Source organism: Vulpes vulpes, chromosome 14 (assembly GCF_048418805.1).
Source record: "Vulpes vulpes isolate BD-2025 chromosome 14, VulVul3, whole genome shotgun sequence".
NCBI classification, from domain to species: Eukaryota; Metazoa; Chordata; class Mammalia; order Carnivora; family Canidae; genus Vulpes; species Vulpes vulpes.
In genome coordinates this window covers 100,673,969-100,697,161 of record NC_132793.1, presented here as the reverse complement: position 1 = coordinate 100,697,161, position 23,193 = coordinate 100,673,969, and the positions used below count along the sequence as shown (strand labels likewise).

At 55.6% G+C, this 23,193-nt stretch overlaps 1 protein-coding gene across 4 annotated transcripts; it reads left to right on the top strand.

Annotated features, from left to right (window-relative positions):
* The first annotated feature begins 3,898 nt into the window (after window positions 1-3,898).
* On the top strand, window positions 3,899-23,129 carry KIF7 (kinesin family member 7). 4 transcript variants are annotated; one of them, XM_072737279.1, is made up of 19 exons: window positions 3,899-4,018; window positions 5,652-6,003; window positions 7,640-7,840; window positions 8,158-8,551; window positions 8,724-9,276; window positions 9,764-9,880; window positions 10,397-10,615; window positions 11,363-11,508; window positions 11,875-11,990; window positions 12,157-12,306; window positions 13,687-13,889; window positions 18,026-18,223; window positions 18,565-18,690; window positions 18,854-19,027; window positions 19,963-20,178; window positions 20,769-20,975; window positions 21,654-21,852; window positions 21,949-22,095; window positions 22,305-23,129. In XM_072737279.1, the coding sequence occupies exons 1-19, from the start codon at window positions 3,917-3,919 to the stop codon at window positions 22,676-22,678; spliced, it is 4,194 nt and encodes a 1,397-aa protein (XP_072593380.1). In that variant the 5' UTR covers window positions 3,899-3,916; the 3' UTR covers window positions 22,679-23,129. The 4 variants fall into 4 exon arrangements, with proteins under 4 accessions (XP_072593380.1, XP_072593378.1, XP_072593379.1 ...); XM_072737277.1 differs by having other exon boundaries at window positions 18,851-19,027; XM_072737278.1 differs by having other exon boundaries at window positions 11,360-11,508.
* The last annotated feature ends 64 nt before the right edge of the window (window positions 23,130-23,193 follow it).

Below are 23,193 nucleotides of genomic sequence, written 5' to 3'. Positions count from 1 at the left end.
CATTACCAGGAATTAACTTACACAGTTATGGAGACTGGCAAGTCCTCAGAGCTATAGGGTGAGTCAGCAAGCTGGAGACCCAGGAGAGCCAGAGATGGAGTTCCAGTCCAGTCCAGTCTAAAGTCTGGCAGGCTCAAGACCCAGGAAAAGCCAATATTCAATTTGAGTCTGAAGGTGGGATAAAAGCTGAAGTCGTGGTTCAAGGAAGGCAGGAAAACTCTTATTTGGGGCAGGATCAGCCTTTTGGTTCTGTTCAGGCCTTCACCTGATTGGATGAGGCCCACCCACAATGGGGAGGCTGATCTGCTTTACTCCAAATTCACCAATTTACATGTTAATCTCACCCAAAAACACCCTCACAGAAACACCCAAAGTAATGTTTGACCAAATATCTGAGCAGCCCAGGGCCCAGTCAAGTGAATACATAAAATGAACCATCACTTTTCCCAATACAGGCCGACCCATCTCGTGTGCATATTTTAAGCCAGCATAGTCATTCTGCTTTTTTGCCAGTGGTGATTTCCTGGGGGGCAGCCCTAAGTCCTAAAAGGATATGAGGGAAAGCCACTCTTAGGGCTCCTAAGAAATTTCTTTTAATCCGAAGAATGCCACATGATATTTCTTTTAATCCGAAGAATGCTCTCTTCCTCCTCTGAATCTTCTATGGTTGAAGGTGATGGCCAGAGAAATAGACAAGCCAGGTCCTCTATCACATTGCCACTTATTCAACCTGCCCCAGAGCCACCTCCCTCTTGTCTTTCAGCTGAGAGAACAAATGGTCTTTTTGTTCAAGCCACTTCAAGTTGTGGTTTGTGTTGGTTGAAGCTGAAGGCTTCCTACTATAGATCCATCCAAAGAGACTTGGCAATTTCTACAGTCTTTAATGATACTGCCTGTGATGACAGGCAATCTTCTGTATACATAATAAATGAAATTTTGCTACTACATCACAGTTCAATTTTTCTACTGACATTTATTATTATTATTTTTTATTTATTTATGATAGTCACAGAGAGAGAGAGAGGCAGAGACACAGGCGGAGGAAGAAGCAGGCTCCATGCACCAGGAGCCTGATATGGGATTCGATCCCGGGTCTCCAGGATCGCGCCCTGGGCCAAAGGCAGGCGCCAAACCGCTGCGCCACCCAGGGATCCCTCTACTGACATTTAAAATGACAAATTTGTTTCTAGATTTTAATTAAAATTCAACCATGCATGGTGCTCCCAATGCAACCAGTCCATCAGAGGTCACAGAGAAGACACCATCTCCTTGAAGTGGCTTGTGGACATCCCCTCTCACCTCTCCTGGTGCCACATTTCCCTTGGCAATGACCACAAGATGCAACTTAATTTCACAAATGTTACAATGTGGGAAAATGCAAGTCTCAGAACTGAGCAAGCATGTTTTTGATGTGGGGAGATAGACATTTCTACTAGGCTTTTTGGGTGGGGAGGGTCAGGACGGAGAGTGCAAAGCAGAGGTGACTGAAGACAAGATTCTGAGCTGAGGACAGGATGGCCTGGTATCCGGATGGGGGACTTGACTTCTAAAGGCATAAGATGTCATCAAAGGGATGCTTTTTCTTCTTCTTTTATAAAGACTTTATTTGAGAAAGAGAGAAAGATAGAGAAAAGCACAAGCAGGGAGAGGGGCAGAGGGAGAAGCAGACTCCCCGCTGAGCATGGAGCCTAATGCAGGGCCCATCCCAGGCCCCTAGGATCATGACCTGAGCCGAAGGCAGATACTTAACTGACACCCAGGTGCTCTAAGTGGACGCTTCCTTCCTTACTTTCCAGATACATCCTACGTGGCACTCTATCACTTTGTGCCTACAATACAAAAACATGAGCCACAGTGATCCATATCCATATTTCTGCTAATGCAAAAAGGTTTTCCTTCCTTTCTTCTATAACTTTTACTGAAAACCTCTATGGAGTGATGGTGCTTGGCTGTGGGCCAAGGGAAAGAGACATGGGGTAAATAAATAGTGCACTCTCCTTTCAAGGACCTCTCAGTTTAGCAGGTAAAATGGGCAAGTAATATATGTGTATAATATGCATGTGTAACACACATGCAAGTGCTTGTGTATGGTAGGGCTGTAGTCTGAATGTTCGTCTCCCCCTGCAAGTTCGCACATTGAAATCCTAACCCTCAAGGTGATGATACTGAAGATGGGGCCTTTGGGAGGTGATTAGGTCGTGACAGTGGAGCCCTTGTGGAAGGGGTCAGTGTCCTTATAGAAGAGACCTCAGGGAGCTAGCCTGTCTCTACCACATGAGCACGCTGTGGCCTGGGCCCTCTAGGGACACCCAAGAAGTGGGGCCTCATCTGACACTGAATCTTCCACGGCTGTGATCGTGGACTCCCCAGCCCTCAAAACTGAGAAATAAAAGTTTGCTGTTTATAAGCTGCCCAGTCTGGGCATTTGATATTTTATTATATCAGCCTGAATGGACTAAGATACATAGAGAATAAGAGTTGGAAGGGTATCCTCCAAGACACTGAGTATTCTTATTTGTCTCCTTCATACTTCATGCTTATTATTATTATTATTTTAAATTGGCCTGTGTTGCAAGGACAGGAAGGAGATCAGTGAAGAGGTTCTGCAGTGGCCCAGATGAGAGGTAGTGATGATTTGGGTGGCCAGGGTGTAGAGGAGAAAGCTTTGCCTGGACTGGAAGCTACGGAGGAGAGGAAAGTCAGGGCTCCTTGGCAGAAAGGATGAGAGGAGGAGACAAGGATGGCTGGAGTGCTGGGGTAGATGGTGGGAGGCAGTCCCTTGGTCAGCACCTTTCCTGGGTAGATTCAGAATGAACACCTCAGCAAGGGTCCCACTAGCTGTTCACCCAGAGTAACTTCCCAAACTGGAGAGGTTGGCTGAGAACTCTCCAAAAACCTCACCTCCCAGCGGCCTCTTTCCCGGGCACTGTGACACTGTGGCCTCCAGGAACCTGAGGCTGGGTGGCCGTGCAGTCTACCAATGGACAGGTGGTTCCTCTGCTCACTCTAAACTGGGGGCTTCCAAGCCAGTGCTGGGGGGTGCCAGGCCTTGTCAGGGCCTGCCCTGGTGAGGCTCTCCCAGGGGCAGTCTCCAGCTTGTTCTCTGTCTGGCATGCCCGGTCCCTGGTGGCTTCATCCATCCACCCTCTACGTCACTTTGGGTCTTGGTGAAGAAGGGGCACAGCGAGGACTCCCTGGTGTGAGTGCAGGGGGTGCAGCCAGAGCCCCCTCACACAGGGTGGAGTGGGCCCCCAGCTCTACCTGGAAAATCTCCTGGGGGTTGGATCCTTCTCAGCTTTTTTAGAATAGGGTAGTGAAATCCGAGAAAAGCGGGGTGGAGGCTTTCTGAGGTTGGGGAAGGGATAGCTTTGCTGAGGTCTGAGTGGGTGTAGGGAGGTCTGCGATACCCGGGTAGCAATGACGGGAGGAGCGAAGGTCTGCACCCGAACGAATGAATTCACGAACAGAAAGAAGCTTATCTTCAGTCCGCTGTTATTCAGAGTCTAGGGTTGGAGAAGCCAACCTCTCTCCTCGTGGAGCGAAAGTCTCCCAGTTAGTTTTCGTTTCCTCACCTGTTGCAACTTGCCTTAAGATTTAGGTGCCCCGCTGCAAGAGCAGGTGGGCTTCTCCAGCTCGGAGCATCAGGCGGCCTTGGCGTCCGCCGAGTCCCCAGAATTCTGCAAGTCTGCGCTGGAATCCAGAGTGCAGCGCCTGCAGGCGGGGACTGCGCTGGGGGGCGCCCCCTCCCCCGGCACCGTGGCCCCGCCCCCGGACGAGGCCCCGCCCCCACGCCGCCCCTCACACCGCCCCTCCGCTCCCGGCCCCGCCCCGTCTGCGGACAGACTCCGCGGCGCCGCCCGGCTCCCGCCTCCGCCCTCGAGCGCCCGCGCGGGCGGGGTGGCGGGGGAGGGGCGGGATGTTTTGGGGGGCGGGGGTCCCGATGACGGCATCGGATCGCGCCGCGCGGAGGCTCGGCGCCCGACTGCCCCGCGGGGGGACCGCGCTCCCACCCGAGCAGGTGGGTGCGGGCCGGGGAGGGGTGGAGGTCGGGGACCGGGTGGGGGGGTTGGCGCGCGCTCGCCGCCTCCCTGCGCAAGCCTGGGCGGGGTGGCAGTGGGAGCCGGCACCTGGGGAGCTCTGCGCCAGCACGAGGAGCCCCCCCGCTGCTTGCATACCAGCCTCCTGGGCGGCCGGGAGCACCCCGTTCCCTAAGTCGGGGGCCTGAGGCCAGCATCCCGGGCCTGGCGCGGAGGAGCGAGCGCCGACGCTGCGAGGGTCGGCTCCGCATCTGTAATCACTTTTCCAAACTCCCGGGAGCTCCGGTCTCGTGCCCGCCTCCTCCAGCGCGACCGCAGCCGCGGAGCTGTCCCGGCGCCCGGGGTGCGCGGGGGCGCGGAGGAGCCGGGACCGCGCGGCGCAGAGCTCAGGGTGCGGGGCGCGCGGAGGCGCCCACTGGATTGCGCGGTGGTTACCGCCGTGTCCCCAGGGCCCCGCACACAGCAGGGACTGGGTGATCGAGTGAGGGAACGAACGAACCGTTACACCTGTGGAGAAAAGTTAAATAGTGACAAGTGGAGTGCCGTGGGCCCGATGGGGAGGGGGCCAGTGCGATAAGAGAAGGGGACTGGGAAAGCTTTTTGGGGTGCAGTTTCATCATCATTGTTGGACGGCTGTTAAGCGTCCGACCTTGTGCTGGGCGCTGGAGATACAGCAGGAAGCGGGACCGCAGAGTCCCTGCCTCTCAGCCCCCTCTGCGACAGAGTGGCCCGTGGCTGGTGGGAGCACCTCTGGGCGCTGTGCGTGTGTAGTGGTGGGACACAGAACACAGGCGCTTCCCTGGCTCCCTGAGGAACACCCAGCAGGCCTCAGCCGGGAGAGATGGGAGTGTGTTGCAGAGAAAGGTGAGCCAAGGTGGGTGCAGGAAGTGAGTAGACAAGGTAGGCAGGGATGTTAAAGTTTTGAATATCAGGGGCAATGGGGAGCCTCTTTTAAGAGAGTTTAAGTGGGAGAGTGACGGGATTGCATTTGCAGTTTTGAAAGATGCCCCTGGCTGCCCCATTGGACTGCACAGGGAGACCAAGAGCAGTGACAAAGCTGGTAAATGTCATCCTGTCAAGAGGCCCGTGGCAGGGGCCCGGGCTTTGGCAATAGTATGGGGAGAAGCAGGTGAACTTGATATTTAGGAGATAGAATTGGCAGATCTGGTGGTGGGAGCTTGAAAGTCTTGAAGGATCTTTTTTGAAGAAGCTGGGGCAGGGGGTGTGAGGTGACAAAGGCAGAGATTATGGAGACCCCAGTAGGTCTTAGGGAAAGGAGTTCCCTGGTGTGGTGGTGGTGGTGGTAGTGGTAGTGGGGTGTGTATGTGTTCTTGGAGGTGGGGCCCCAGGGGAAGGGTATGACTGGAACACAGAAGCTCTTGGGAGTCAAGTGGAGGAGTTAGGGCCTTATTTTGCCAGTGATGGGAGCCATTGAGTGTTACAGTGCAGGACTGTGTTGGCCCTTGCAGTATTTGGGCACCAGGGTCGCAAGGAGGACGTTCTCATCTCATCTCTCCAAGGTCAGGAGCCCCAGGATCTGGCTTCAGGTCACCTGCGGGCTGAGTCATGCCCCTAGAGTACAGGGGATGATGATAGGGGCCTCCTCCTCTGCAGGGCCAGGAGGAGCCCTCCTGCAACATGGGGCTGGAGACCCAGAGGCTGCCAGGGGCCGAGGAGGCCCCCGTGAGGGTGGCCCTGAGAGTCCGTCCGCTGCTGCCCAAGGAGCTGCTGCACGGGCACCAGAGCTGCCTGCGAGTGGAGCCCGAGCACAGCCGCATCACCCTGGGGCGAGACCGCCACTTTGGCTTCCACGTGGTGCTGGATGAGGACACCGGGCAGGAGGCCGTGTACCAGGCCTGTGTGCAGCCCCTCCTCGAGGCTTTCTTCGAGGGCTTCAATGCCACCGTCTTTGCCTACGGTCAGACCGGCTCTGGGAAGACGTACACCATGGGGGAGGCCAGTGTGGGTGAGTGACCCTGCTTGAGGGCCCCGTGCCCGCATCGAGGGTACTCCGTGTCTCCTGAACTTCTGCCCCTGCCCTCTTGCTGCCATTCCCTGTTGAAGATAGGGGTGCTGGGGAGAGCAGGTTTCCTTATCAGATCTGCAGCCCAGGGTGGGACCAGCCATATCAGTGGGCTGACCAGGGTAGGAAGGATGAGTCCTTGGATGTGGCAAGGGGGTGCTTTTCAACTCTGTAGAAACGAGGTCGCACTGTGTGGTTCTGGTGATCTCAGTGGAAAGAAAGGGAAGAGAAGCTGGCTTGTCTCTGGAGGTTGTCAGGATGGCTGCCAAGCATCAGGAATCTGTGTTCTAGTCGTAGCTGGAATGGGGAGGGTCCAGGGAAAGCTGTGCTTTGGCTGATGCCTGGTGAGGGAACAGACTCTTGGGAGAGATGCTTTGGGCCAGCCAGTTGGAGGGTCTGCCCCATTTTAAGTAGCACAGACTGCTTTCTCTTAGGTTATAAAGGTATGCATGTTTGTCGTGGTGAATTAGGAAAATACAGAAAAACACAAGCACAAAAGAAAACTTATTGATAATTGCTTTTCAACAATCACCCTGTTAGCATTATAGTTTCTCTCTCTGAGGAAATTATTTTACCTTTAAGAAATGGGATTATATAAAAAAATGGGATTATATTATACCCATTTTTTTATAATCCTGGGTTTTTTTGAAAAAGATTTTATTTATTCATGAGAGACACAGAGAAAGAGGTAGAGACATGGGCAGAGGGAAGAGCAGGCTCCTCACAGGGGGCCTGATGTGGGACTCGCTCCCAGGTCCCCGGGATCATGTCCTAAGCCAAAGGCAGACACTCAACCACTAAGCCATGCAGGCATCCCTATATCCTGTTTTTATTTTCTTAACAATATATCATAAACATTACTCTGTATCACTAAATATACTTCAAGCCAGTTTTTTAATGGTGGCTTGGTATTCCATTGTGCATATAAGATAGTTTAACTGCATCCTCTACTGGGTCTTAGGATGGTTGCATTTTTTTTGAAGTTATGAAGAGTGCTGCTCTGAATATCCTCTCATTACTTTTTTGGGTTACATTTAAGAAGTCTTTCCTTTTATTTATTTTTAAGATTTTATTTTAGAGAGAGAAAGCACATAAATGGGGAGGGGTAGAGGTAGAGGGAGAAGCAGCTCTCTGTTAAGCAGGGAGCCTAATGTGGGGCTCTATCCCAGGACCCTGGGATCATGACCTCAGCCGAAAGCAGATGCTTAACCAACTGAGCCACCCAGGTGCCCCTAGGAGGTCCTTTATATAACTGAGCATAGATTATAGCAATGAGCTCCCTGCTCCACGGAGTAATCAAGCCAGGGGTATCTGATGATCTAGCAGGAATGTAGTGAAGGGGATGCTTACAATATGAAAGGGGTTGGTGGAATCTTGAGAAGTTGCTTCCAACTCTGAAATTCTATAAATCTGCCTGACCATCGTAGAGCATGGCCTGGCTCAGGCTACCCAGCCATCCTGGCCTCTGCTGCTACGTGCATGCTGGAGCTCCATCCTCCAGGTGCTGGCAGTGGCCTCGGGGCCTTGAGCCGTGTCCATCTGAAGGCATGGTGGCAGGAGCTCTGTGGTGTCTCCCTAGCTTCCCTTCATGAGGATGAGCAGGGCATCATCCCTCGGGCCATGGCCGAAGCCTTCAAGCTTATCGATGAGAATGACCTGCTTGACTGTCTGGTGCATGTGTCCTACCTGGAAGTGTATAAGGAGGAGTTCCGAGACCTGCTGGAGGTGGGCACTGCCAGCCGCGACATCCAGCTTCGGGAGGATGATCGGGGAAATGTTGGTGAGGAACTCTGGGGGCCCCACTGGCTGGGAGTGGGGCTGCAGCTGCTGAGGGGTGGCACTGGAAGGTTTTGCCTTCCTGTCTCCTGTCTCCACTGAGTTCAGTATCGACTTCTGTACCCAGCATGCAAGGCATTGAGGTGGGCCTGGGGCAAGCTGGAGCCCCTCAGGCTGGAGCCAGGATGGGCAGGACCCCCCCCCCCCCATGGGCCCCTGTGTCGGGAATGCTGCAGAGATCCAGCCCTGCTCCACCTGCCCTCCTGGCTGGCCAGTCCAGGGGTGTCCCTACCCCGAGCTCACAGCCTTCCATGCCCGCAGTGCTGTGTGGCGTGAAGGAGGTAGACGTCGAGGGCCTGGACGAGGTGCTGAGTCTCCTGGAGATGGGCAACGCGGCGCGTCACACCGGGGCCACGCACCTCAACCGCCTGTCCAGCCGCTCCCACACTGTCTTCACCGTGACCCTGGAGCAGCGGGGGCGCGCCCCCAGCCGCTTGCCCCGACCAGCGGCCGGCCAGCTGCTCGTCTCCAAGTTCCACTTCGTGGACCTGGCGGGCTCAGAGAGGGTGCTCAAGACGGGCAGCACGGGCGAGCGGCTCAAGGAGAGCATCCAGATCAACAGCAGCCTCCTGGCCTTGGGCAACGTCATCAGCGCCCTGGGTGACCCCCAGCGCCGCGGCAGCCACATCCCCTACCGGGACTCCAAGATCACCCGGTGAGGGTCCCCGGGCAGCCCACGGGAGCAGGGGCCCCTCTCGGGCCGCTGGGTGAGGGGAGGCCAGTAGGGGATGGGTCCTGTGTGTTCCCGGGTCGCTGACCCGCGGGGTGTGGCGGCAGGCGAGTCCAGGCGCGCCGGGGCTCCTGACCACCCCACCTGGCGTCCTCAGGATCCTCAAAGACTCGCTGGGCGGCAACGCCAAGACGGTGATGATCGCCTGCGTCAGCCCCTCGTCCTCCGACTTCGACGAGACGCTCAACACCCTCAACTACGCCAGCCGTGCCCAGAACATCCGTAACCGCGCCACGGTCAACTGGCGGCCTGAGACCGAGCGCGCGCCCGAGGAGGTGGCGGCCGGTGCGCGGGGGCCCCCGCGGCACCGCTCGGAGACGCGCATCATCCACCGCGGCCGGCGCGCCCCCGGCCCCGCCCAGGCCCCCCCTGCCGCTGTCGCTGCCGCCGCCGCCGCCCGCCTGGGCGCTGAGTGCGCGCGCTACCGGGCCCGCACCGACGCCGCCTACAGCCTCCTGCGCGAGCTGCAGGCCGAGCCCGGGCTGCCCGGCGCCGCCGTCCGCAAAGTGCGCGACTGGCTGTGCGCCGTGGAGGGCGAGCGCAGCGCCCTGAGCTCCGCCTCTGGGCCCGACAGCGGCATCGAGAGCGCTTCTGCGGAGGAGCCGGCCACGCAGGGGCCCGGCGGGCCGCCGAAGGTGGCCAAAGGCCAGGTGTGGCCCGGGGGAGGGAGGGAGCGGGGAAGGAAAGGATTCAGCCGGCGGTACCCCTGCCCCCGCTCCCGCCCCGGTCGGCAGAGCACATTACTGATTCAGAGGCACTTTTGCCAGTGGCCTTGATCACACTCTATCTGTCCATCCCCGAGCCTCAGGGTCTCCATCTGTGAAATGGGGATTATGCTAGTATCTACCTCCTGGGCTCCCGGGGCTGTTGTAAGGGCCGAAGGTGCACCAGGTACCCCACCCAGCATGTTAGTGGAGTCTCGGGTTCCTACTAAGAGTGGTGATGTTGTTAATAACAGTACAATTATAATGACCTGAGGTGGCCCAAATAGCTTGCAGAGGGGATTGTAGGCGAGGTAGGTGAGGTGGGCTCTGGAGCCCCAATTACAGGCGGAGCTAAGGGCAGAGCAGCAAGCTGGGGTGTCCCAGAGACAGGCAGTCTTGTCCTGCTCCTGAAACCTCTTTCCTTGCTCCATAGGATGAGGAAGGGGCACTGCAGCTGCTTGCCCTGCAGAGCCAGGTGGCCCGGCTGGAGGAGGAGAACCGAGACTTTCTGGCTGCGCTGGAGGACGCCATGGAACAGTACAAACTACAGGTGTTTGGCGGGGGAGGCTTCCTTGAGGTGAAGTTTCCCGAGGAGAAGAGGGAGTTAGCCAGGGCACGCTTCTGACAGGGTGGGCAGAGATGGGGGAGGTACAGCTGAGCACACGCGTGGAGGTGAGGAACTGAATGGTGCAGTGACTGGGGGGGTGGAATCCCGGTGAGGGGGGGGGTGAGATGTGGGGCTGGAGGGGCAGGGATGGGTCCCTGGCATCAGGCCCTTCTGTCCCAGGTAACTGAGTCAGCGTTTCCCTGGGCGCCCTCTGGCGGCAGTGATTGGCCTGAAAGTGGAGGACTGACTCGGAGGGAGGGATAGGACCTAACCGGGTGGGGTGAGAGCTAGGTCTGTAGGGGTGTGTGTGTGTCCATGTGTGTTTCGGGGGGAAGGAGACCAAGAGGTGGTCAGAGATGTTTGGCCCTTCTGAGTTTTGGCTCAGGGACAGGGGGTGGCCTCCTCTGCCTGTCGGCATCCCTGCAGCATCTCCCTTTAGCACCTGAACTTGTCTTGCAGAGCGACCGGCTGCGTGAGCAACAGCAGGAGATGGCAGAGCTGCGGCTGCGGCTCGAACTGGTGCGGCCTGGCTGGGGGGCCCCAGGGCTCCTGCCTCCCGGGTCCTTTGTGCCCCGGCCTCACACGGCCCCCCTGGGGGGTGCCCACAGTCATGCACTGGGTGTCGTGCCCCCTGCCTGCCTTCCTGGAGATGACGTTGGCCCCGAGAATTGGGGAGAGGTGAGGAGGTGGCAAGGCTGGGTGTCTGTTGAATTAGACGGGCTCAGGCAGGGGAAAGGCAGTGTTGGGGAATGTGCTCCTCACTCCAGGCTTTCCTGGAACCGGCTCTGAGGAAAGGCCAAAATTTGGGTGACTCTCTAGGGCCGCTGAGAAGGATCTGGTGCCATTGGGCATCCCTGGGCTGGCTGGAGATTGATTGATTGTGGAGTGAGGAGGTTACAGACAGGCTTCTGACTTCCAGCACTGGATGGGAAGCTTACGTACCTCCAGAGATGGGGAGCTTAGCACCTCTGAGGTCACCCCTTCTGTCTTTGCAAGTTTACTTTTCCATGAGCCCTGATTTTCCTGAGCCTGGCTGCCTACTCACTTGGGACCTTTTGGACAAATGCTGCTCCTGCATCTTCCTGAAAGCGCTGGGTCATCTCAGTTGTAAAAGCCTGAGGCACAGAGGAGAGGGAGGGCGTGAGTTTGGCAGGAGTCTGTCATACACACACCACCTGGGCACGGTGTTGGTGAGATAAGACTTGGGTGCAGATGACCTGTATACAAAGACAGGGCAGATTGTCACCTGGGGAGTCCCAGGTGCTGTGGGGCAGAGGGGAGGGGTGGAGAGGGGCAGGGAGGAAGCTCCTGCTCCACCCTGGGATTGGCAAGGTTTGGTCGGAAGCAAAGACTGGTGTTGGGAAATGATTGATGGAGGGCCCCCTAGAGGCTTCCTGTCCTGAAGCCCTGGCACTCCCCTAGCAGGTGACAAATGGCAAAGAGGCTGGAGCCAAGTTGCTGGTGGAGGTCGACAGGCCAGGAAGCGGCTCTTCAGCTGCATCGGAGGAGGAGGAGGAGCAGGAGGAGGAGCAGGAGGAACAGCTGCCTCAGCGGAACTTGCACCTGCGCAGGCGAGTGGGACCAGCTGCCCACCTGACCAGAACCACTACAGGCCCAGGCAGGGCTGGAGGAGGGTCCTGCTGTGGTCTCAGGGTGCCCTCACCTACGTTGCTTCATCTAGCTGGGAAGAACAGATGGGGGCGGTGGACTTGGGACCAAGAGTTCTCACGGGGGTGAATGTGCTGCTGGGTGGGCCTGGGCTTCCTGGTCCTCAGCCTTCAAGGTGGCCCTCGGTGTCCCCAACAGCCCAGTGCCCCTGAGACTCAGCCCCCCTGGCCTCTGTCCTGCTGGACTGACACTCTGGGATTCCACTGACCCAATGGCTTCACTGCCTTCCTCTGGCTGGGAAGCATATGACTCCTGCTTCTGTCTTCCAGAAATGGCATCAACAAATGGAGCCAAAGGGAGGGGGCCTGCTCGGGGAGTCCACTCGACAGGAAGGGCCCAGAGCTTCACCTTGAGGAACTGGGTGCAGCCATCCCAGGGCCCAGAGGTGAGCTGGGTCGGGCGCAGAGAGGGCTCTGACCCTCTCCTCCACCGTCCTGGACTGGCCATCCTGGACAGTCCACACATCACCCTGGCTGCCCCTTCCCTCGCCCGCCTCCCTCACTGTCAGCTGGGGCAGCAGCCTTGACAGTGCAGTGTGCTTGTTACAATAGTTGGTGGGAGCAAGGCCCCGGCTCGACCCCGTCAGACCCCAGCTGCCATGGCCTCTGAGTGGCGGCTGGCCCAGGCCCAACAGAAGATCCGGGAACTGTCCATCAACATTCGCATGAAGGAGGAGCTCATTGGCGAGCTGGTCCGCACAGGTGAGGTGCTGGTCTGTCAGGTGGGCCTCCCACCAGACAGTCGTTTAGGTTTGGTAACCAGCTCAGCCTCTTCCAGCTGTGTGGCCTTGAGCAGGTAGGACAGCTCCTCTGGGACTCAAGTTTTCTCATCTCTAAAGTGGGGATAGTAATCGTACCTGTTTCAAGGGTTGTTGAAGTGAATTAATTCAGCTGAAGTAAGTAATTAGACTGGTTCTCAGGAAGTATTACCTAGCATTATCAGTAGCGGTTGCATTTATCAGTTGCCTGCTGTGTGAGGGACCGTGGTGCTCACACTCTCTTGGTTTTCGGGAGCAAATAATGTCCCCAAATCATGTTGTGTCTGCCGCTATGATGCATATAAACACAACATTTTATTTATTTATTCATGAGAGCGAGGCGCAGACACAGGCAGAGGGAGAAACAGGTTCCATGCAGGGAGCCCGACATGGGACTTGATCCTGGGACTCCAGGATCACGCCGTGGGCCGAAGGCCACGCTAAACGCTGAGCCACCCGGGCTGCCCTGGTGATGCATGTAAAGGGGCTGGGAGAGATTTGAGGTAGTGGCCAGCTGAGCCTTTTTATTTTAGTAGTTAAGTTTATTACAGAATGCATTGTAAAAAAAAATGCACTGTGAAAACTTTCAAACCCGTGAGGAAAGGCTGGTAAGGCTCTCACACCCATCACGCAGATTTCACATTACAATGTCTTGCCCTGCATTCATCTCTCTTTTTCCCTTTGCTGAAGCGTTCTGATGCAAATCCCGGACATCTTGTCATTTCGCCCCATACCTTTTGGTGTGCCTCTTTTTGGACACTTTAACCAAAATACCATGAGTGCATCTAACAACACTTACTGTCACCCCGATGCCCAGAGCATAGACCCGTCCCCTCGGTTCCTCGGCAGCTGGTTTGCTAGAACCTAGCTCCACATGTGTTCCACACACTGTTTGCTTGTTAGGCCTCTAAAGTCTCCCTTCCAGTACTTTCTCCCAGTCCTGAGGAATGTCTCACAGCCCCCCACCCTGCCATGTTCTGGGTCTGCCTATTTGCTCCCTGGGGTGTTATTCAACTTGTCCTTTGTCTTCAGATTTCCTGCAAATGGAAGTTAGTTCCAGAGGCTTAATTCTGTGGAGGCCCAAGCTAGGTCTTTGCTAGTATGTATTAGATAAAAATAAAGGCAGCGGAACCCATAATTTCCCTGGGACACTGTGACGGATGAGGCTAATTTGAAAAGCAAGTGATTTAAAGGAAAATACATTCAGTAACTTGTGGTACTGGTACTGTCTTGTAGGTGGCCACCTCTCGGGAATGGGGGGTGAAAGGATGGTCCTCCCAGTGGGAGGGTCCTCCTGTGCTGATGAAGCCCCCATCCCCTCTAGGGAAGGCAGCCCAGGCCTTGAACCGCCAGCATAGCCAGCACATCCGGGAGCTGGAGCAGGAGGCAGAACGTGTGCGGGCCGAGCTGAGTGAAAGCCAGAGACAGCTGCGGGAGCTCGAGGGCAAGGAGCCTCAGGACCCTGGCGAGCGGTCCCAGCTCCAGGAGTTCCGCCAGCGCGTGGCTGCTGCCCAGAGCCAGGTGCAGGTCAGTGTTGGGAGTCCCGGGATCCAGACACGTGGGTCCTGGGGCCCAAGTTCACTGGGACCTATGGATGCTCAGGCCCTGGTGCCCCAGCCCCTGGCTGGTTTGGCGGCCTCCGAGGGTGAGGCTGGGGTGACAAAGAAGTCGGCAGCGCTGGGAGTCGGCTCAGCTTTAAACACAGCAGAGGCAGGGAGGCCAGTCCTGCCTGGAGACCGGGGGTGGGTAGGCGGGTATGAAAACAGGGTACCTCTTATTCATGCAACCATTGCCTCCCAGTTCCCTGGCCACCTGCCTCTCCATTCCATCTTCCCTCTTTCTACCCACCAGTCCATATGTCTATCTCATCCATACCCCATTTCATTTAATTGGTTCCTAACTCCCCTCTGGAGTTCGCAGGTGTAACCTGAACTGGGTCCCCACACTTGGAAGTCAGGGAGAAATGGAAGAGAGACAGCCACTCCAATGAGGAAAGTGGCAGGTTTATTAAGCAATGGAACTCGTCCTGGGTGCCCCTTTCCACAGGCACCTCTCTGAGCCATCATCCAGGGGTTTTGATTCACTTGAAGGTGGCTCCTTTGGTGGTGCTCTGGATGCCACAGCAAAAACGTAGGCATGTCTGAGAGAATACAGATTGAGACACGGATTCCAAAATCAGTGATTACTTTTTCTAAGAGCCCCGTGATCCGAACCACTGGTTTATTAACTCCCCCAGGCTGGGGATTGGATCACCTAGGGTGTTGTTCACGTCTGTCCTTATGTGATTTAATAAAGATCATGCATTAGCAGACTCAGCCGGGGGACACACCACATTTTGTTTGGATAATTTCGCCGGTGCCTCCTTGTGGAGCACTCATGTCCAAGGCCGTCCGTCCTATTTTGGAGGATAGCTATTCTCATCAGAGCCATTTCAGTGTTCTCAATAAGGATAGACTTTGTTGGCTATTATCGAAGGCTTGCTGGATGAATTTAGGAAGGGCTTCCATGTGTGCTGTAACCTCCAGGCCATGGAGGGAACCAAGGTGGCGGCCACATGATCATACTATTGGAAAATGGTGTCCACCTGGCCTCAGGGAGAGGCAGGTTGGCAGCTTTAGGAAATTGACCTGGTTGTGCATACCACACATGTTGGCTGGAGGAGGCAGCGCTGTCAGGCCTGTAAAGATGGACTGGGGTGGGATATGCCCACCCCTGCTGCCTTCCCTGGCTCAATGGTATGTATTCCATTCCACATATAGTAAATTTCAGCTGGTCCAGCTTGTAGCAGGACAACAGAATCCCAGTGGAGGGATGCCTAGGTGGCTCAGTGGTTGAGCATCTGCGTTTGGCTCAGGTTGTGATCCCAGGGTCCTGGGATCGAGTCCTGCAGGGAGCCTGCTTCTCCCTTTGCCTAGGTCTCTGCCTCTCTCTCTCTCTCTCTCTCTCTCTCTCATGAATAAGTCTTAAAAAAAAAAAAAGCCAGTGGAGATTGGATGGTTCCCTCTCACCTGGAGGTGTGAAGTCTCCCACCCATCCTGATGGGACATCCCATGGCATGTTCTGGTAGGTAATCCCTTTCCTGGGCATGATAGGGGGGCTTGGTGTTCTCGGCAGCATAGCATATTGTTCCATGGTAAGACTTGGGACAATGGGTGTTTCCCATGTCTTGCATATCCTCATGGGATTGGGTGCCTTGGCTGGGGTCCCCAGTCTGGCATATGGGGCAACTGGCCCTACTCGTTGATCATTCAAATGTATTGAAGCCTGGGGCAGTACTTTAGTCCACTCAGCCAGACTGGTTTTATCTGCTAATAATTTAATCTTTTTGTTTGGTTGGTTTTGGTTTTTTTACTCAAGTGTAGTTGACACAGGGTTACATTAGTTTCGGGTGTACAACACAGTGATTTGACAAGTCTGTATGTTTTGCTCTGCTCACCATAGGTGCAGCTACCACCTGTCACCACACGGTGCTGTTACAATACCACTGACTATGTTCCTATGCTATGCCTTTCATCCTCATGATATATTCATTCCATAGCTGGAAACCTGGACCTCCCACGCCCCTTCACCCATTTTGCCCACCCCACCAACTATGAGTTTGTTCTCTGTATTTCTGGATCTCTGTGCTGTTTGTTCATTTGTTTTTTAGATTCCACATATAGGCAAAATCATATTGTATCTTTCTCTTATTTCACTTAACACAATACTCTGGGTCCATCCATATGGTTGCAAATGGCAAGATCTCATTCTTTTTTTACGGCCGAATGATAGTCATTGTGTTGTAAAGACCACATCTTTATCCATCCATTTATCAGTGGACACTTGGGCTGCTTTCATGACTTGGCTCTAATGCTGCAATAGGGGGCATCTGGGTGGCTCAGTCAGTTGAGTGTGCTTCGGCTCAGGTCATGGTCCTGGGTCTTGGAATTGAGTCTCATGTCGAGCTCCCTGCTCATCAGAGAGTCTGCTTCTTCCTCTCCCTCTGCCTCCTTTCTCTCCTTTCAATCTCTCTCAAGTAAATCTTTTTTTTTTTTTTTTCTCTCAAGTAAATCTTTAAAAAATAATAGTAATCCTGCAATAAACATAGGGGTGCTTATATCCTTTTGAATTAGCGTTTTCATTTTCTTTTTTTTTTTTTTTAAGATTTTATTTATTTATGAGAAACAGAGAGGGAGAGAGGCAGAGACACAGACAGAGGGAAAAGCAGGCTCCATGAAGGGAGCCGGATGTGGGACTTGATCCTGGGACTCCAGGATCACACCCTGGGCTCAAGGTGGCGCTAAACCGTTGAGCCACCTGGGGATCCCTGCATTTTCATTTTCTTTAGGTAAATACCCAGTAGTGTGATTATTGGATCATATGGCATTTCTATTTTTAATTTTTTGAGGACCCTCCATACTGTCTTCCATAGTGGCTGCATGGATTTGCGTTCCCAGCAACAGTTCCTTTTCGCTGCTCCTATCCTCACCAACGCTTGTTACTTCTTGTCTTTTTAATTCTAGCCATTCTGGTAGCTATGAAGTAACCTGTCATTGTGATTTTGATTTGCTTTTCCCTAGTGATAAGTAATGTTGAGGATCTTTTCATGTGTGTGTTGGCCATTTGCAGGTCTTCTGCCCATTTTTAATTGGATTATTTGTCTTTTTGCTGTTGAGTTGTGTAAGTTCTTCATATATTTTAGATACTAAAGCCTTATCAGATATGTCATTTGCAAATATCTTCTGTTCAGTAGGTTGGTTTTTAGTTTTGTGTATTGTTTCCTTTGCTGTGCAGAAGCTTTTGATTTTGACGAAGTCTCAATAGTTTATTTTTGTTTCCCCTTCCTCAGAAGACAGATCTACAAAAATATTGGTATAGCTGATGTTAGAGAAGTTACTGTCTATACTCTTTTCTAGGATTTTTATGGTTTCTTGTTTCATGTTTAGGTTCTTAATCCATTTTGAGTTTATTTTTGTGTATGGTATAAGAAAGTGGTCCAGTTTCATTCTTCTGCATGTGGCTGTCCAGCTCCACATCCCATCTCAAGGGTGGGTCCTTGGAGCCACCTCTGGGAGCAGGAAAAGCAAGTGGAACCCATGATCCAAGGCCCGAGAAGGGGTGAGGTGCCCTAATCACCCCAATCCAGTTCATGGGTTAGCCAGTGGTCACATCTCTCAGTGACATTCCCCAACACATTTACCCTTATATGATCCCATCCATCTCACCACCCACCCTTCCATCCATCCATACAGCTGTCAATCCTTCATTCCTTCCTTCCTTTTCTCAGTTCAGGTGTCTGAGAGACACTTCAGTAGAATGATTGAGAATGTGGGCTCTGGAACCTGACTGTTTGGGTGTGAATCCCAGCTCTGCTATTTACTAGCTCTGGGTCCTTGGTCAAGTTTCCTGACCTGTCTGTGCCTCCGTTTCTTAATCTGCAAAGTAGGGATAATGCTAATCCTATTTTTTCATAAGACAGGATCACTTGCTACACACAGAGCACCTGGTGTGTGCCTGGTACATAGGAAATGTCAGACTAGCCACCACCACTAGCCTTCTGACATTAGCCAGTGGCCTGTGTCCCCTTCTGTCTGCCCCTCTATCTGTTCTCCTTTGGTCCTGCCCACCCTGGCTGTGTCAGTGTGGTGACAGCTTTTGACCCAGCAGAGGCTGTGTTGGTCCAGGTGCTGAAGGAGAAGAAGCAGGCGACGGAGCGACTGGTGTCGCTGTCCACCCAGAGCGAGAAGCGCCTGCAGGAGCTCGAGAGGCACGTGCAGCTCATGCGGCAGCAGCAGGGGCAGCTGCAGAGGCGGCTTCGCGAGGAGACGGAGCAGAAGCGGCGCCTGGAGACAGAGATGACGAAGCGGCAGCACCGCGTCAAGGTCAGGCTGGAGCTGGGGTGCAGGTGTCTGGGCAAGAGGCCGGCTTGGGGCACAGCAGGGTGGGGGGTGGGCCAGCGCTGCATCACAGCCCCCCGACTTGTGGCTGTGTGACCTCATAAACAGGTCACTTGGCCTCCCGGGGTGTGTTGTTCTACCTGGAAAAGGGGAGGGCCGGGGGTCCCAGGGGCAAGCTGTGCCTACTGACTGGCGTCTCGCAGGAGCCAGGCCAGCGTGTGCTGCTGCTGCTGCTGGTCCCCAGAGATGCAGGGCGGCCAGGCCATCTCCAGGGGGGCTCTGTGGACCACAGGCAGTTCTGAGCTGCTTGCCTGGTGCCTCCCCAGGAGCTGGAGCGGAGGCACGAGCAGCAGCAGAAGATCCTGAAGATCAAAACGGAAGAGATCGCCGCGTTCCAGAGGAAGCGGCGCAGCGGCAGCAATGGCTCCGTGGTCAGCCTGGAGCAGCAGCAGGTGGGGCCTGGGCTGGGCCTGCATCCCTGGGAGCACCCGCAGCCCTCCGGGTTGCCAGAGGCCCCTGGGGCTCAACTGGCAGGTTCGCTGTTCTCCCCCTTGGACCCTTGGCCCAGGGTGAGAGCTGAGTTCCCTCCCTGCCTCCCCCACCCTCCCCCAGAAGATCGAGGAACAGAAGAAGTGGTTAGATCAAGAGATGGAGAAAGTCCTACAGCAGCGGCGGGCCCTGGAGGAGCTGGGGGAGGAGCTCCACAAGCGGGAGGCTATCTTGGCCAAGAAGGAGGCACTGATGCAAGAAAAGACGGGGCTGGAGAGCAAGCGCCTACGGTCCAGCCAGGTGAGGTCCTGCCAGGAGAAACCTGTCAGCTGGGTTTCTGCTAGTTGAGGTTCCTCCAAGTGAGATTCCATTAGGTGGGTCCTTCCATTTGAGGTCCCTCCAGACAATAACCCTGCCAGGTGAGGTCTAGGCAGGTGAGGTTCTTCTGGGTGATGTCCCACGTAATGGCCATGTAAGCTGCACCTATGTGAAGCTCAGTCCTACAGGGCTTACACCACCTTAGGGTGTTTATGATGCAGGTTCTGATGTGCGGCTATGCAGGCAGAACAAGGAATAGCAGGTGTAGACAGGAGGGCTGACCATGGAGCACCGGCACTCAGTGGTGCTGGAGGCAGACAGACCTGGGCATGTGGCCTGGTCACCTCCATCCACCCTGCATCATTGCTTCTTCTTAAATAAGGAGCTTCTCAGCCAGTTGCCTCTTCAGTCAAATGGAGTCACAGTGTTGCCACGCAGATGAGAAGGGGGTATGTCAAACACAAAGTCCAGGGCGGGGCCAGGAACAGGTGCCTGGCTAGGTCCCCGCAGGGGTCCAGCCCCACTGCTGCTGCCATTCTAGAACACTTGAGTCCAAGGGGCTTCAGTGTGCTGCTGGATTGTCTGGAACTTCCCTTTGCCCTCAGAGCCCTCTCTTCCTCCCACATCGGGCTCCCGGAAGGGCCTGCTCTGCTCTGCTTCCAGCTGGGTCTCCCCCATTTTGCCAGGAGTGCCTTTTCATGTGCTTGTCTTGTGTCCTTCTGGGCCATCCATGGGGGCCCCTCCTCAGAGGCTCCAGTCCCTCGGGCCCCACTCCCTCAGCTTCCGCAGGCCTCCCTGCTGAGCAGTGCTCCTGGATCTTAGGGCTTGAGGGAAGGGCATCATCCCAGGGTGGGGTGAGGTAGTGTGGCTGCCATAACTCCTGCTCCCTCCTTGACCCCCGGTGGGGCTGCCCCCAGGCCCTCAGCGAGGACATCGTGCGTGTGTCCAGCCGGCTGGAGCACCTGGAGAAGGAGCTGTCAGAGAAGAGCGGGCAGCTGCGGCAGGGCAGCGCCCAGAGCCAGCAGCAGCTCCGCGGCGAGATCGATGCCCTGCGCCAGGAGAAGGACTCGCTGCTGAAGCAGCGCCTGGACATTGACAGCAAGCTGCGGCGGGGCAGCCTGCTATCACCCGAGGTGAGCCTCGTGGCTGGCCTCCCCCCAGCCTGGTGCCGGGCCCTGCTGCTTCCTGAATGTGCTTTTTCTGCAGGTGAGACTCAGAGAGGGTGGTGGCTCCCAGGGTTGCTGGCCTGGCCCTGTCGTCAGCTCTGGGACACACAGGCTGGGCCCTGGGTGTCAATCCACGTGTTACATGCCTGGGCTCGTGTGGGAATGAGTGTCGGCAGCATATCCCCGCACCCGGTGGCCAGTCCCTGAGCCGCAGGGAGAGCTTTGTTGCTATAAACTCGGCCCGGCGGAACCTCTGTGCTCGGAAGCAGTCTCCCCATGCTTCCCTTGGGCAAAGGGTCTTCTGTGCTTCCTGCTAGAGATCATGTGAGGCGGTGCACTGCAGAAAGTAGCCTCCCAGAGCCCTGGCCTCCCCCTGGGGTTGGGGCTGTAATGGAAGCTTCCTGTCTCTGCTGTGCTGACTGCGTGCTCAGGACGAGGGGACACAACATCTCCCTTGTGGCTACAAGCTGTTGCTGTCTGCCCTGGGCTGTCGTCCAACCGCTGGGTGTGTGTGGTAGAAGCCGGGCCTCCCCCTCAACGCATGCCTTGTCCTGCAGGAGGAACGGACACTATTCCAGCTGGATGAGGCCATCGAGGCCCTGGACGCTGCCATCGAGTATAAGAACGAGGCCATCACATGCCGCCAGCGGGTGCTGCGGGCCTCAGCCTCCTTGCTTTCCCAGTGTGAGATGAATCTCATGGCCAAGCTCAGCTACCTCTCGTCCTCAGAGACCAGAGCCCTGCTTTGCAAGTATTTTGACAAGGTGGGTCTGCGACCCCCAAACCCCCTGCCACCGCCTTCTGGCCTTGAGGTGAGGGTGGGTCTGATGACAGCTGCAGAGGTAGCTCCATTTCTTCCCAGGCTAACTCCAGGCTCCAGGCCACCTTGGACTCTGCTTTCTAAAACCTGCCTTAGTGAAACTAAGACCCAGTACTCTCCCCCACCACCTTCCCCTGCTTGGCCCCTCCAGTGGACCCGGATCAGTGATTCTTATCAGGGAGTTTTTGCCCCCAGGGGTCCAGAGATGCTTCTGGTCATCACAGTAGTGGGGGATAGAGACCAGGGATGCTGTCAGACCCTCACAACCACAGTTCTCTGCCAACGATGTCACTAGTGCCAAGGTTGAGATATCCTGGCCTTGGTGAGATCCCACAGCTTGAGGCTCTGCCTGGGAGCCTAGGAGCACCTGAAGAGGAAGGAGATTGAGGCAGGGACAGAAAGTAAGCTTCATCTTGAGAGCTGACTCTTGTCATCAGGAAGTTACCAGCTGGGATACTGTTGAGGTGTCTGAGGCCAAGTCTTGGCTCAGTGGAACACCCTGGCAATTTCTTCGTGACGTCTGCCCCGGGGGGCAATGGTGGCAAGTTGGCCGAATACCTGCTGTCCCCGGTCGGCAAAGGGAGCCAGAGCTTGGGGCTGAGTGTGTCTGGGTTTGGGACAGGTAGTAACACTCCGAGAGGAGCAGCACCAGCAGCAGATTGCCTTCTCGGAGCTGGAGATGCAGCTGGAGGAGCAGCAGAGGCTGGTCTACTGGCTGGAGGTGGCTCTGGAGCGGCAGCGCCTGGAGATGGACCGCCAGCTGACGCTGCAGCAGAAGGAGCACGAGCAGAACATCCAGCTCCTTCTCCAGCAGAGTCGAGGTGAGGCACCCCAGGCCCCACACACTCCCTGGGCCCAGCCCCTGGCCACCCACCTGCCCACAGCCTCTCACCACCTCCTCGGTCTCTGCCCTCCAGATCACCTTGGTGAGGGGTTAGCAGACAGCAAGAGGCAATATGAGACCAGGATTCAAGCTCTGGAGAAGGAACTGGGCCGCCACATGTGGATGAACCAGGAACTGAAACAGAAACTTAGCAGTTGGAATGCTGCAGGCCCAAGCAGGGGTAATTCTCACCTGAGTCTGTGAGCTGGGCCACGTTTTGCCCTGCCTTGTAGTGTCAGGCTTTCCTCCCTGGGGGAAGCTTTAAAACTGTGCGAACTCTAGCTCTTCCCAGGGCAGTTCACACATGGCTTCCTGGGCTGGGGCCTGGAGAAGTGGGGCTGCCCTGGAAGGCACTGCCTCTGCCTCTGATGAGCGCATTCTTTCTCCCAGTGACAGGTGGGGAGAAGAGGACCCTGTGCCTGGAGAACAGACCACCTCCTGGAACTGAGGAGGAGCTCCCCACTGGCCCTGAGCTGCTCTGGCAGCAGCCTCTGCCCGACAGCGTCCCCCGTGCCCGGGATGAGGTGCGGGATGTAGTCCGGGCCCCGCTGCCACTGACGTGGAAACGCTCGAGCCTGTGCGGTGAGGAGCCTGGCTCTCTGGAGGAGCTGCGGCCTCGGGAGGCCACTGAGCCCCTGGTGGGACGGGTGCTACCTGGGGGTGAGCTGGGGCTGCCCTGGAATTTCGGGCCCTTGGCCACACCCCGGCGGGACTTGCGCCGAGGCAGCCCAGGGATGATTGACGTCAGGAAGAACCCCCTGTAGGCTTATGGGCAGAACCCACCCCAGAGGGACACTCCAGGCCTGCAGCAAGGTCCAGCTGCCTGCCTTTGCTTCTGGGAAGGGCAGTCTTTACCTCCCACTGCAGATCCAGGTCCTGATCTTGACACAATTGGAGTCAGCAAATTTGGGCTACAGCCCAAATGAATTCAACTCAATTTTTAAAATATATGCTAAGTCCTGCCCCCCCCCCCCCCCCCCCCACCGCACTTCCTTTGAGCTTTGGTACCAGATTGCCATCTTTTGGCTTGAGAGTGTGCAAAAGGCAGTTCTGGTCTCAAGACTGTGTGGCTGTGGTTCAGCCAGTGCTGGACACAGAATTAGTGACAACAGGGTTGTGTGTTAAATGGTCTTGTTTTTATGGTGGGAAGCTTTGTGTATTTTTAGAATTTTGTAAAACCATTTTATAATAAATGAGAATCTCTGAAGGAAGAAATGGGAGTTCTGACTTGGTCTGATGTACAAGCCAAGAGAATCAGATTGGAGGACACGACGGGCTT